The 15,000-nt window shown below is 46.2% G+C and overlaps 1 protein-coding gene across 1 annotated transcript in view; it reads right to left on the reverse strand.

The window, feature by feature from the left end:
• Positions 1–15,000, reverse strand: part of ADAM33 (ADAM metallopeptidase domain 33) — a 75,675-nt gene that overhangs the window by 21,171 nt on the left and 39,504 nt on the right. The window contains 5 exon segments of the mRNA XM_070949178.1: positions 267–338; positions 2,097–2,162; positions 4,492–4,678; positions 9,894–9,970; positions 14,892–14,967. Coding sequence (XP_070805279.1) covers positions 267–338; positions 2,097–2,162; positions 4,492–4,678; positions 9,894–9,970; positions 14,892–14,967 — 478 coding nt within the window.

The raw sequence follows: 15,000 nt of genomic DNA on the forward strand, positions 1-15,000 counted from the left end.
GAAAGAAAGAAAGAAAGAAAGAAGGAAGGAAGGAAGGAAGGATGGATGGATGGAATCAGGAGGGAGAGAAAGAAGGAAGGAAGAAAGGAATCAGGAGGGAGAGAAGGAAGGAAGGAAGCAATCAGGAGGGAGAGAAGGAAGGAAGGAATTGAGTGGGAGAGAAGGAAGGAAGGAAGGAATCAGGAGGGAGAGAAGGAAGGAAGGAAGGAAGGAAGGAAGGAAGGAAGGAAGGAAGGAAGGAAGGAAGGAAGGAAGTTGACAATTACCTTGTCTACATAATTAGCAATCTCCAGAATCCGCTGTTTGGTGACTCCCAAATTCTGATTTTGAGCTCTAAACTGTGAAAGAACAATGAGTGAGAAAAAGGAAGACAACTGCAGTGCAAAACCTGACTAGGTGGCTCAGTGGATATGACCCTGAGCTTGTCGATCAGAAAGGTCGGCAGTTCAGCGGTTCAAATCCCTAGTACAGGTCTCCTGCGTGAGCAGGGGGTTGGACTAGATGTCCTCCAAGATCCCTTCCAACTCTGTTACTGTTACCTTTCCTTCTTCCAAAAAGGTGAATTATCTCTTCCACGGTCACCAGCGTGCAAAGGCACACATCGGAAGGGACCTTGGAGGTCTTCTAGTCCACCCCCTCTGCTCAGGCAGGAAGACCTCTAACCATTTCAGACAAGTGGCTGTCCAATCTCTTCTTAAAAGCCTCCCGTGATGGAGCACCCACAACTTCTGGTGGCAAGGAGTTCCACCGGTTAATTGTCCTCACCGTTAGAAAATTTCTTCAAGGAGCTGACCGCGAGAACTCACAACTTCTCAAGATCTTGCCTTCAGGGGGTTCTAACACGGGAGGCTTTCAGAAAGAGATTGGACAATCCTGTTCTGTCCCCAACCACACGCACACACACCAACAGACGTTCAAGAGTTAAAGACCAAACCAGCCGGCAAAATCCTTTTCCTTATGATAACGGAACTTGGCAACAACCTAGTGGCTGCCTGCCAAGAGTTTATTACTTACGAAGAGGAGAGATAACTTCTCCCCACTTCTGGTACATCAAAAGAAACAGCTCAATAATTACAGAGTCAATCAAGTCCAGAGATAATCCAGCAAAGTCTATAGCCAAAAGTCCGGCAATGCAGAATGGCGTGGAAGCTTTCAGCTTTGTTGGTCACAAGGTTTGACTGGCCACCACGCTCCCTTTTATACCCTGTGGGGTGTGGTCCAGTGACTCAGCCTAATCTCGGGCACGCCTTTTCTTCTGTTGCGTGCGTTTATCTCTGCAACGCTGGCGTGGATCCAGCCAAGACTCATTACCCTCATCACTGTCCATCTGTGGCTGCGTGGACGTGCTTGGCCCCCGGCCCTATCTCTTGCCCTTCGGTGGAGACCAAAGGCATTGCCAGAGAGGAGGGTCCTGGAGAGGGAGGCCTTGCCAACTCCTCTCCTTCACTCTTGGAGTCCTCTCCTGCCGATGACACAGGCTCAGGTAACGGAGCCACAACAAATCCTTTGTCTGACATAGTAGTAGGTTTCCTGCTTGAGCAGGAGGTTGGACTAGAACAGGGGTCGGCAACCTTAAACACTCAAAGAGCCACTTGGACCCATTTCCCACAGAAAAGAAAACACCGGGAGCCACAAAAACCCTTCCCGTGCCTGACTATTTCTTGAGCGGCCACAAAACTAGCATATGTAGTTGAATTAAACGTTCTGTTTTCTTCGGAAACTTTTCTTTTCTTGGATTTATCCATGGTTGGCCTACTGGGGGTCGAAAAGCTCGATAAATAGCGTGCCAACAGATGTCACACACTGGCAGTTGTGACACCTATTTTGAGCAACCGGGAGCCGCAGCAGAGGGGTGAAAGAGCCACATGTGGCTCCAGAGCGTCAGGCTGCTGACTCCTGGACTAGAAGATCTCCAAGATCCCTTCCGACTGTTATTCTGTTATTCGCTGCTCTCTCTCTCTGATGGTCCCACTCAGACTTGAAGATGACAGGATGAAGCCTCTGCTGGTGTGACTAACTGGGAAGTTCAGAAGTTGGCCCTGGGTTCATTCCAAGACACGCGTGTCCTTTCCAGCTGGAAGAGAAAGAATGCTCACCATGGAGTAATCTGCCACGATGAAGAGCTCCATATACTTCAAGGCTCTCCAAGAATCCCTTCTTTTCTGCAAGACAAAATGGTTTTGGGTCATCAGGGGAACCAAGAGGGCAGTTTTGAGGGAGACCCCAAAACTGGTCTTCATCCCGGCCCTTCCCCAAAAACTCACTGCCAGGACCAAATATGGACATTCAACTTCACGTTGAGGGATGCAAGTTCTTTCTCGACTTTGGGAGAAACCCAAACGGACGGACGGGCAATCCTCAACGTACAGCCGCAGGGGAGCCCCAGATGGATGTTGCTAAGTGAGAGATTTGTTCAGCGGGCTCTGCCTTGCTTTACGACCTTCCTCACCCCTTTCGTTGAGTGAATCGCTGCCGTTGTTAAGTCAGTAACCTGGTTGTTAAGTGAATCTGATTCGCCCCTCCTTGACCTGGCTTGTCAGAAGGTCGCGAAAGGGCTCCAGAGACACCCCGACCATCCGCGAGTCGGCTGTCAAGCATCCGAATCAGTGGTGGGTTCCTCCCGGTTCGGTCCGGTTCGGCCGAGCCAGTAGCGGTGACGATATGACGTCACCGAACCGGTTCTCCCCCCCCCGCCCTCCCACCCCCCCCACGTTATTCTTACCTTTTATTTGGTCCCACCCCCAATCTATGGCTGCCTCCTGAGTCCCAGCTGATGACTACAGAGACTCTTGCCGGGGGGCTTCAAAGGGCCGCCTTACAGCTGATCAGTGTTAAAAGCAAGCAAATGAGTCGGGTCGTAAGTGCGAGGACTGGTCGTAAGTGCGAGGACCTTCCAGGAATGACTCTGACCAGCTAGCCACGCCCACTTAGTCACATGACCTCCAAGCCACACCCACAAAATAAGCCACGCCCACAGAACCAGTAGTAAAAAAAATTTAGAACCCACCCCTGATCCGAACGTAAATCACGTAAATCAGCAACGGTCGTAAGTGTGAAAAACGGTCCCGAGTCTCTTTTTTTTCCAGTGCCGTCGTAACTTGGAACAGTTAGTCAGCGAACCGTGGTACGTCGAGGACTACCTGTTCCTCCCCTCAGTGTAACGTAAGGATGGGCTGTTAATCAGAGGAGCGTTTTGGGAGGGGTTTCTCCCCCCCCCCCCAGCTCCCATCAATCATAAAATGTCACAACTTCCATGGTGGGCTATTTTTGGGATGGTCTATCAGGAAGTCCCTGCCTGACAGAATGAGAAAAGGAAGGAAAGGAAGAGAATATTACTAGCCATCTTGTCTTTCATTTCTCCGCCTTCTTTCCTGTCTCTCTTCTAACTCTGTTAGGAAATGGCTACTGCCTAACTAGTTGGTCAGGCAATATATAAACTATCAATACATGTTTGTCAAAAGGTATTATATTGCTTTAAGACTGTATTGCACCATCCTGTATCCTGATTGGCTAAGCTCTGTAGCCAATGTACTTCAGGGGAAGCCTGAATCATGGCTTGTGGACACTACCCCATTTTATCCGCTTATTTGCTGTTACTCTCTACCGGATCTCTCTGCATGATCACTGTTTGATCATTGCTACTTGTTGCTTTTCTACAATTTATGGAATGTTTTAATACTGAACTTGTTCCTGTTTGAAACTCAAGAAGAACTGTTTTTATTGTGTAATGACAACAACTGGTAAGAAGACTTTGTACTTGGAATATCCCTGAATTGATATTTTAACTATCGCCTTATCTGTGTATGACTTGGATTGTTTTTGGACTTTGCTTTACTTTTTTCTAAAAAGTAAAAGACTACCACAGCTCAGAGTGTCAGTATATTAACTGTGGTTATTCACTCTCAGCCGCTTTCATGTGCATACTCAAGGGGTACTCTGCTCAATAACCCATAACATCAGTTATGAGCCAAGAAGATCCTTAACAAACTCCACCCAACGAAGTCCTCAACTTATGACTTATGTTCATTCAGTGACCGTTCCGACGGCCCTTTTTGGGGGAAAAAGTGACTTACGACCGTTTTTCACTCTTACGAACCGGGGAACGCAGCCTCCCCATGGTCAAAATTTGGACGCTCGGCCACCGATTCATATTTATGACGGTGGCGGGGGGTGTGTGTCACGTGATTCCCCTCTGGCGACCTTCCGTCAAGCAAAGTCAAGGGGGAAGCCGGATTCGCTTAACGACCGTGGTTCCTAACTTATAAACTGCAGCGATTCACTTAACGACAGTGGCAAGAACGGTCGTAAAATGGAGCAAACCTCACTGAATCGGTGTCTCCCTTCGCCACATGAATCTGGGGCTCAATTCCGGTTGTAACTCGAGGAGCAGAACTTCTCCATCTGCAACTTCTACCATCTGTCTAGCTGTGAGATTGGCCTGCATCTCCTCCAACCTAGCCCGGGCAGGATTTGAACACAGGATCCTCCTACTCGCTTCAATGGCTGGAAGATTCCAGTGAGGTCAGCCAGGCTGTTGGGTAGCAGGTGCCCTTGTCGGCAAGAGCCCCCTTTGACCAACAAGTCCTTCGCCCGAAACAGGGTGTGAGCTGCCGATGTGGTGGTGTTGGCTGGAGGTTTCAGGTAGTAACTGCTGTTGCGATCCAGGACAATCAGCCCGCTGGTTGGAGAATTAAAAAAAAAAAATTAGGATAGGATAGGATTAGGAGAGAAGAGGAGGGGAGGAGAGGGGAGGGGAGAGGAGAGGAGAAGAGGAGAGGAGAAGAGGAGAGGAGAGGAGAGAGGAGGAGAGGAGGAGAGGAGGGGAGAGGAGGAGAGGAGAGGAGAAGAGGAGGGGAGAGGAGAGGAGAGAGGAGGAGAGGAGGAGAGGAGAGGAGAGGAGAGGAGGAGGGGAGAGGAGAGGAGGAGAGGAGAGAGGAGGAGGAGAGGAGAGGAGAGGAGAGGAGAGGAGAGGAGAGAGGAGGAGAGGAGAGGAGGAGGGGAGAGAGGAGGAGAGGAGAAGAGGAGAGGAGAGGAGGAGAGGAGAGGAGGAGGGGTGAGAGGAGGAGAGGAGGAGAGGAGAGGAGAGGAGAGGAGAGGAGAGGAGAGGAGAGGAGAGGAGAGAGCTGGAAGGGACCCTGGAGGTCTTCTAGTCCCACCCCTTCATCAAGCAGGAGACCCTATATCATTCCAAACAAATGACAGTCCAATCTCTTCTCAAAAATCTCCAGTGATCTCGGCAGAGACGGCAGCTGCGCTCTGCCCATGCTCTGAGGCATTACTGAAAACGTCGCCCTTACTAAGCAGAAACAAAGCCCGCAGACTAGGTACACAGATAGTCCTCGACTTACAGCAATTGTTATAATAAAACAGTTTTGTTTGGGACCAATTGTGTCTTGTAATGACTAAGTGAGCCTGGGTCACAACAGTGACTGACTTAACAACTGTAGTGATTCACTTAACAACTGTGGCCAGAAAGGTCGTAGGATGGGGCAAAACTCATTTAACCCATGTCTCACTTAACAACAGAAATTTTGGACTCCATCGTGGTCGTAAGTCGAGGACTACCTGTATTCGAACACAGCCCTCGTGTCCCCTTCCACGGTCTCTTTTCTGCAAGCGAAATAAACCCAGTTCCTCCCAAGATTTATCTGGGGTCCAACCTTCACCTCACCAAATCCAGAAAATAGCCACGTTGGAAAAAATAGAAAACAGTCATTTCTCAAATTAGCTTTACCTCACCCAAAGCTGGCATGTAATTGGCAGCAAATTTTCTATTTTCGATGACTCAAATGCAAAACCACTTAGGCTTGAAATTCTTCATCCTGAGTTCAAACCGCAACGGTCCCAAATTAAAAATAGTCCTCCTAACCATGCTAAACGTGTTTCGTGCTGCAGACAGGACCGCCTTGGATTTCAAAGCCAGACTCTGGAACTCAAACAGAAACCGTTTTAATCGCATCCATGAACACCGACTGGCAGCCAGAACACAGGATGAAAACTCTTTAATTTCACTAGGCCAGTCGAAGTCCCCCACAAATGCTAGAAAATTCGTAGAAGCCTGGCTCTCAGACAAATTGGCCATCAACAGGCACATAGAGATAAACAACAGTTACACACCATTCCAAAGAAACCGTACAGATAAGCAACATTTACACACCATTCCAAAGAGACCATACAGGTAAGCAATATTTACATACCATTCCAAAGAGACCATACAGATAAACAACATTTACACACCATTCCAAAGAGACCATACAGATAAGCAACATTTAGACACCATTCCAAAGAAACCGTACAGATAAGCAACATTTACACACCATTCCAAAGAGGCCATACAGATAAGCAACATTTACACACCATTCCAAAGAGACAATACAGATAAGCAACATTTACACACCATTGCAAAGAGACCATACAGGTAAACAACATTTACACACCATTCCAAAGAGACCATACAGATAAACAACATTTACACACCATTCCAAAGAAACCATACAGATAAACAACATTTACACACCATTCCAAAGAGACCATACAGGTAAGCAACATTTACACACCATTCCAAAGAGACCATACAGATAAGCAATATTTACACACCATTCCAAAGAGACCATACAGATAAGCAACATTTACACACCATTCCAAAGAGACCATACAGATAAGCAACATTTACACACCATTGCAAAGAGACAATCAAAAGACTAAAAAGGAAACCAAAAGACCCAAACAACTCCTCGCCAGCTATCAATACGCAGATAAGCAGGGATTAACACCCGAGAAACAATCAAGCAGAAAGCAATACCTCAATCAAGGAACTACCAACTCAGGCAAACAAGCTAATACAGTAGTAAATGGCAACCTAATTCAGGAACCACTATGAACACACTCCCACCCATACTGACAGGAGAAGCCACAAGTATATAAACAGAAACCGAACCGCTCTCCCTTCTACGACTGATGATGTTACCTAGTTGGGCCATGAAATGTCTGTAAGAAAATAACCAAGCTCAGAGAACATCAAGGACCCCACAGTCTTTTTCCTCCTCCTCCTCCTCCTCCTCCTCCTCCTCCTCCTCCTCCTCCTCCTCCTCCTCCTCCTCCTCCTCCTCCTCCTCCTCCTCCTCCTCCTCCTCCTCCAGACAAACATCTCACTTAGCAACAGAAACGTTGGGCTCAATTTTAGTCATAAGTCAAGGACTACCTGTATTTTCCTATGGAGCATTTCTCAACCTTGGGCCCTTTAAGGTGGGTGGACCTCAATTCCCAAAATTTCCCCAGCCAGCTCAGTTGTTGAGGTTGAGAAATGCCGTTTTAGGGCCTTAAAAGCTCCTTGGAGTTGCTCTAAGGGCTCCGGCATCCTCCCTGCAGTGTCTCCCTCCCTTGCAAATTAAGAACAGGCCCGTCTGGGAATGGGTCCGTGTCCTTATCCAAACACAATACAAAACCCTGGCCTTAAGGAAGGACACGGACCAGCTCGGAGGAGCCTGGCTTAAGCATTTGCAACCTCCGAGTAACGAAAAGGAGGAAAGTCTGGCTAGGCAGCTGAGACTTGAATTCGGATCCCGCCGAGCCTGGAAAGCAGAGAGATTTCCGTGGCTCTCCGTGGCCCTGTCCACAAGGGATGGTGGTGGAGGGGGGCAAGGCTTCCGGCTGACATCAGGAGTTGGGAATGAGGACTGGCCGTGAGAGAGAGGGAGGGAGGGGTTGGGGGGTCCGCGTGTGGGGCTGCATAGCTGGAGGATGACTTCACTGGCCGGCATTCCTGGCTCAGCCGGAGAGAGAAGAGAGAGGCTGGCAGGGCTATTTTGGGTCCTGCGGAAGCCCTCTTCCTTGCTGAGGGTGGGGTGGGGGGGATTCAAAGGGGGAAGGTCCTCATGCAGGGACAGCCAAGCCCCCCTCCCCTCCCCCGCCAGGGTCTGGGAAAAGCATTGATACAGTTCAAAGTCATCCACAGTTGCAGGAGTCCTGGGAATGGGATGCTCAGAAGAAAGTTGGGGGGGGGGAGAGGGGCGGTGGTGGTGGTGGTGGGGCTGAGAATGCACAGCCCCAAATGAAAGACCAGCGAAGATATTCTGGGCACCACAGAAAGAATTACTGGGGAAGAAAGGAGGAGAGAGAGAGAGAGAGAGAGAGAGAGAGAGAGAGAGAGAGAGAGAGAGAGAGAGAGAGAGAGAGAGAGAGAGAGAGATTGGATAGGAGGCCACCAGAAGATCGTCATCTGAGATTTTAGAAATCAAAGATTATTCTCTTCTGTTCTATTCTGTTCTACTCTATTTACTCCATTCCATTCCATTCCATTCCATTCCATCCCATCCATCATCTATCTACAGTATTCTTGTTTCTATTCCTGTTTCTATTCCTGTTTCTATTCTGTTCTGTTGTTCTGTTCTGTTCTGGTTTTGTTTTGTTCTGTTCTTTCTGTTTTACTCTACTCCATCCCATCCCTCATCTATCTATTTCTATTATACTCTGTTCTATTCCTGTTTCTATTCTGTTCTGTTGTTCTGTTCTGTTCCGGTTTTGTTTTGTTTTGTTCTGTTCTGTTCTGTTTTACTCTGCTCCATCCCATCCCATCCCTCATCTATCTATTTCTATTATATTCTGTTCTGTTCTGTTCTGTTCTGTGTGTCTGTTCTGTTCCTATTCCGTTCCTGTTCCTGTTCCTGTTCCTATTCGTATTCCTATTCCATTCCATTCCATTCCATTCCATACCATACCATTCCATTACAATCTATTCTATTCTATTCTATTCTATTCTATTCTATTCTATTCTATTCTATTCTATTCTATTCTATTCTATTCTATTCTATTCTATTCCAATTCCATTCCATACCATACCATTCCATTTTTTCTGTTCTGTTCTGTTCTGTTCTGTTCTATTCTATTATTCTATTCTATTCTATTCTATTCTATTCTATTCTATTCTATTCTATTCTATTCTATTCTATTCTATTCTATTCTATTCTATTGATTCCATTCCATTCCATTCCATTCCATTCCATTCCTTCCATCTATTCTATTCTATTCTATTCTATTCTATTCTATTCTATTCCAATTCCATTCCATACCATACCATTCCATTTTTTCTGTTCTGTTCTGTTCTGTTCTGTTCTATTCTATTATTCTATTCTATTCTATTCTATTCTATTCTATTCTATTGATTCCATTCCATTCCATTCCATTCCATTCCATTCCTTCCATCTATTCTATTCTATTCTATTCTATTCTATTCTATTCTATTCTATTCTATTCCAATTCCATTCCATACCATACCATTCCATTTTTTCTGTTCTGTTCTGTTCTGTTCTATTCTATTCTATTCTATTATTCTATTCTATTCTATTCTATTCTATTCTATTCTATTCTATTCTATTCTATTCTATTCTATTCTATTCTATTGATTCCATTCCATTCCATTCCATTCCATTCCATTCCATTCCTTCCATCTATTCTATTCTATTCTATTCTATTCTATTCTATTCTATTCTATTCTATTCTATTCTATTCTATTCTATTCCAATTCCATTCCATACCATTCCATTCCATTCCATTCCATTCCATTCCATTCCATTCCATTCCATTCCAAACAATATATTCACTGCACCGAATCTTCAACAGGCCTTCTAAGGAAGGATCCGGGGCCTATTGTACAAATGAACTAGCGGATAAGCAAACGAACCTCATGCTTTTGTGCAAGGGAAAGCAAATCTCTTGCCTCTTCGGCACAATTAATCCACGGAACGACTTCCCACTAGAGGTTGTAGGTTGCTCCATCACTGGAGGTTTTCAAGAAGAGACCGGACAGCCATTTGTGCGAAATGTACAGGGTCCCCTGCCTAAGCTGGACTAGAAGACCTCCGAGGTCCCTCTTTTCTTCCGTATTCTCTTCTTACCTGAAGCCGGAGCAGGTACTGAGCACCACCCAGGAATCCACGTGTCCTCGGACGTAGCCGTGAAAATAACAGAGTTCCTGCAAAGAGAGGCCACAACAACATGGAAAATGCAGGTAAGACTTACAGCCACAATTCAGCCCAAAATATTCTATCTGTCAGGTTTCGAGGTCGTCTCAAATAAATTGCATTTCCAAACAGATAATCTTTGATGAAATCTTTCATTTATTAAGCACGACAACCTGTCCCCGATTATGTCGAAGCCAACACTGACTTCCTGACCCCAAACCTTCCCTTTCCGTTCCCCAATTCTCTGCGTCTCATTGGCCCTCTTCCAAATCACTCTCCCCATATCTACTACTTCAGCTCCCAGGAATGTCCCCCCTCCCAATCCATCTCCTAGGGGATATTATCTTCAGGGAAAATAAGTAGGTGAAAAGTCAAGCGTCCTCTTGCCAGCTGCCCCCTCTTCTCCTCCTTATGTCAGCACTGGAACGAATGTAGTTTGAAGTGCTGACACTGTGGCTAAGTGAGACTACGGTGAAGGGAAGTTTTGCCCCATTTTATGACCTTTCCTGCCACCGCTGTTAAGCGAATCACTGCAGCGGTTAAGTTGCAAAGCCGGTCGTTAAGCGAATCTGGCTTTCTCCCCCCTCCCCCGGTTGACTTTGCCCATCAGAAGGTCGCCGAAGGGGATCCCTGCAACTGTCATAAATACGAGCCGGTCGCGAAGCGTCTGAATTTCGATCACGTGATTTTGGGGATGGTGCAAATTTTTTTACTACCGGTTCTGTGGGCGTGGCTTGGTGGGCGTGGCAGGAGAAGGATACTGGAAAATCCCCATTTCCTCCCGATCAGCTGGGACTCGGGAGGCAGAGAATAGATGGGGGCGGGGCCAGTCTGAATTTTTACTACCGGTTCTCCAAACTACTCAAAATTTTTATTTTTATTTTTTAAATTTGATTTATATGCCGCCCTTCTCCGGAGACTCAGGGCGGCTTACAATGCGTTAAGCATTTCCACTACCGGTTCTCCAGAACTGGTCAAAACCTGCTGAAACTGGATGCAACAGTCGTAGGTGTGGACAACGGTCATAAGTCCCCTTTTTCAACGTCATCGTACCTTTGAATGGTCGCTAAATGCTCCGTTGCAAGTCAAAGACTACCTACATGAGCAATATTGTCCGCTGGGTAAGATTATTGTGAATTTTGCCTGCAGAATCATTCAGGATTTGTACAGCATCTCAAACCTAATTAAAATTAATAACCAAGCTAATTTCATCCCAGCTGATGGTTTATTAGTTGAACTAATCCCAATTTTAGTTAATGCAGCATCTAAAACAGTGTTTCTCAACCTTGGAAGCTTGAAGATGGGTGGACTTCAACTCCTAGAATCCCCCAGCCAGCAGCACTCAGACAAAACGGCCATCAATGGGCACATAGAGATGGATCACATTTACACACCATTCAAAAGAGACAATCCAAAAGCTAAAAGATCACTGCACTTCCTGGCCAGAAATAAAATACCCACAAGAGCAGAGATTAACACAGTGTTTCTCAACCTCAACCAGCGCTGCTGGCTGGGGGATTCTGGGAGTTGAAGTTCACCCATCTTCAAGCTACCAAGGTTGAGAAACACTGATCTAAAACAACTCTTTTCCGACAACTAAATAATCTTTGCTGCATTTGTTTGGCTCGTCCACTGATTCCCCGACTAACAGGTCCCAAGAAATGAATTTTAAAACTCTGCTCTTCACCCAAACTTCGGTTAAAGCATCTTGTTAAGTAGGTGTCTCTGAAGATTCTCGGTCATCCAGATCATGGTTGTCCCTTTTGCAGGAGGCAACTGGACTTGGTTTTTTTCTTTTGAAGACGTCTCGCTTCTCATCCCAGAAGCTTCTTCAGTTCTGACTGAATGGTGGAGGACGGAAGGATTTATATTCCTTGCAGTCCTCTGGTCATTAGTACTCTCTCTGAGAGTCGCTGAGGCCATTTGGAGATTTATCTGTGCCCCGAGTAGTGCAAATGGGTGTGGAAGCTTCTTGGAATTGCTGAAAGGACTGTGTTGTAAACACAATCCTTGTGGCTATCCCAACTGGGCCATCATCAAATCCAAACAAAGTCCCAGCAGGAGCATCTCCACCACAAAGAAGAGAACAATAAACAAAGCAATGATGTCATTCCACACGTTGCAGGAATATCTGAAAAACTCAGGAGGATTTTCAACCCACACAACATAAATACACACTTGAAACCCGCTAAGGCAGAAGCTTGTCCACCCCAAGGATAAAAAAAAACACCCAGTCACAAACTGAGCAACGTGGTAAATGCAGTACAATGGAGTGAGACGTGTGCAGATCTGTACATTGGAGAAACAAAACAGCCACTTCACAAACGCATGGCACAACATAGGAGAACGAACCCAGCAGGACAAGATTCAGAGTCCCTCTGCATTTGAAAGACAAAGGCCGCTCTTTTGAAGACAGCAAAGTCCATATTTTGGACTGCTGGTTTGAAAGAGGGGGTCAAAGAGATCATCTGTGTCAAAATTGAACAGCCCTCTCTCAACAGAGGGGGGGAGAGATACAACACCACCTATCTCCGGCCTACAACACAGTCCTTTCAACAGTTCAAAGAAGGTTCTACACCCATTTGCATTATTCAGGTGATCCCGAGGACACAGATAAAAACCTCCAAGTGGCAATGACTCTCAGAGAGAGCACTAACGACCAGATGACTGCAAGGAATATAAATCCTTCCATTCTCCACCATTCACCCAGAACCGAAGAAGCTTCTTGGACGAGAAGCGAAACGTCTTCAAGGAAGAACAAAGAAAGTGCCTCTTGGGGAAAAAAAAAAAAAGCACCTTGGTTAAGTCAGGGAGAGAAAAATGAGAGATAAATTTACAATTTGGCCAGAGGAGGAGGTGGGACGAGGGTCGATTTTCCGCTTCCTTATTCAAGCGAAAGGCCAAACCGACCACCGCAAAACCCAAAACAAATTTATTTATTTATTGCGATTTATATGCCAAAACAAATGACAGAAAGTTCCACGAAAATCGTTGCCTTTCCCCTCTAGCCTCACCCACCTACGAAAATAAAGATTTTCCCAGAACAGCTAATTAACTGAGGCTGCCATCTGATTGTTTAAAACAAAGAAGACATTTATGCAGGCAGAAGGAATTATGGCTCCACAGGATCACAAGAACCAAACAAAGTCAAAGGCCGATTTTTTTTAACATCAGCCGGATAATTTCTTCCCCTTTGACTAAAAGAGCAGTTAGCCAGCCGTGTCGGGCACGCTCAACAAAAACCGGTTTCCATCCACGCACGGCCCCAGGAAGCTTACATTTTCCACCTCTGCAGTGGAATTGCTCTTACGACAGCAAATTCGAATGAAGTCCCCGTAGTTTAGAAGCCAGGATTCGGAGCTGTTCATTGACAGGTGGAAGTACGGGGGTGAGAGTTTAGAAAGCAATTTAGAGGTTCGTTAAAATGGTGGTGTGCCAGAGGTGGGATTCAGCCGGTTCGAGGCGAACTGGTAGTAGCAATCTGCGTGGCGCAATCCTGTCCTATATTGCTGTGTTTTTGACACCACACCCATGCACGGATGGCGCATGCGAGCGAATTGCCATGTTGTTTGACATCGCATGTATGTGTGGACGGCGCGCGCAAGCGAATTGTCATGTTCTGTGATTCCACACGCATGCACGGATGGTGTGCACATGCATGAAAGTAACGTGCATGCACACTCACATTTCCGGTGCTGGGCGAACCTGTTCCTAGCGTATGTGAAGTCCATCTCTGTGGTGTGCTGTATTCTTGCAAATAGAGGTAGCCCTCAACTTACGACCACAGCTGAGCTCATAATTACCATTGCTAAGCAAGACACTTGTTAAGTAAGCTTTGGCCCGTTTTACAACCATTCTGGCTGCCGTTGTTAAGCGAATCACTGCAATTCTTAAATTGGTAACACCGTTGTTAAGTGAATCTGGCTTCCCCGTGGGCGTTGCCTGTCAGGAGGTCGCCAAAGGCGATCACGTGACCCCGGGCCAATGCGACCGTCATAAATACGAGTCCATTGCCAAGCATCCGAATTTTGGTCTCGTGACCCTGGGGACGCTGCAATGGTCATAAGTGTGAAAAATGGCCATGCTCCTTTTTTCAATGCCGTTGTAACTTTGGTCACTAAATGAACGGTTGCAAGTCGAGGACTATGGGTAGTCCTCGTTCTTATGACCGCAAGCGAGCCCATCATTTCTGTTGCTAAGAGAGACATTTGTTAAGTGAGCTTTGTCCTATTTTACAACTATTCTTGCCACATTTCGTTAAGTGAATCACTGCAGTTGTTGAGTTAGTGACACGGCTGTCGTTAAGTGAACCCAGTTTCCCTCTCGACTTTGCTTGTCAGAAAGTGGCCAAAGGGGATCCCATGCCCCTGGGAAAACGCGACCGTCATAAATACGAATCCGTTGTCCAGCTGTCTGAATTTTGATCTCATGACCACGGAGACGCTTGCGACGGTCATAAGTGTGAAAAACGGTCACATAAGTCACTTTTTTCAGTGCCCTTGTAACTTTGGTCACTAAAGGATCCTGAGTGGCGTAGGAGGCTAATGCCTCCTACTAAGGCAGCATTTAACATCCAGCTGCCTGCAATTACTGCAAGTTCAATTCTCACCAGGCTCAAGGTTGACTCAGCCTTCCATCCTTTCTAAGGTGGGTAAAATGAGGACCCAGATTGTGGGAGCAATAAGATGACTTTGTATAAAATATACAAAAGTATGAAGGCTATTGCTTAACGCATTGTAAGCCGCCCTGAGTCTCCGGAGAAGGGCGGCATATAAAAATAAATAAAATTAAAAATTAAAAAAAATAAATGAATGGTTGTAACTTGAGAACTACCTATAAATCATTTTTTCCCTCTAACACCGTGGTTAACTTAGGCAGGTTGCGCTTGATCTCAAATCTTATCTGCAGCTTCACAAAACTCGTTCTACTCACCGTGTGTTCGGGGGAGACGATCACCGGCTGCCCATTTTCGGCGTAATGTACCTCTGTGTAACCTGGAGACAGCAGCCTGCAGAGAATAAGGAAGGGAATGGACAATCGT

The sequence above is a fragment of the Pituophis catenifer genome, unplaced genomic scaffold (genome assembly GCF_029215685.1).
Source record: "Pituophis catenifer annectens isolate HBS135680 unplaced genomic scaffold, rPitCat1.0.hap2 SCAF_8, whole genome shotgun sequence".
Taxonomy (NCBI): domain Eukaryota; kingdom Metazoa; phylum Chordata; class Lepidosauria; order Squamata; family Colubridae; genus Pituophis; species Pituophis catenifer.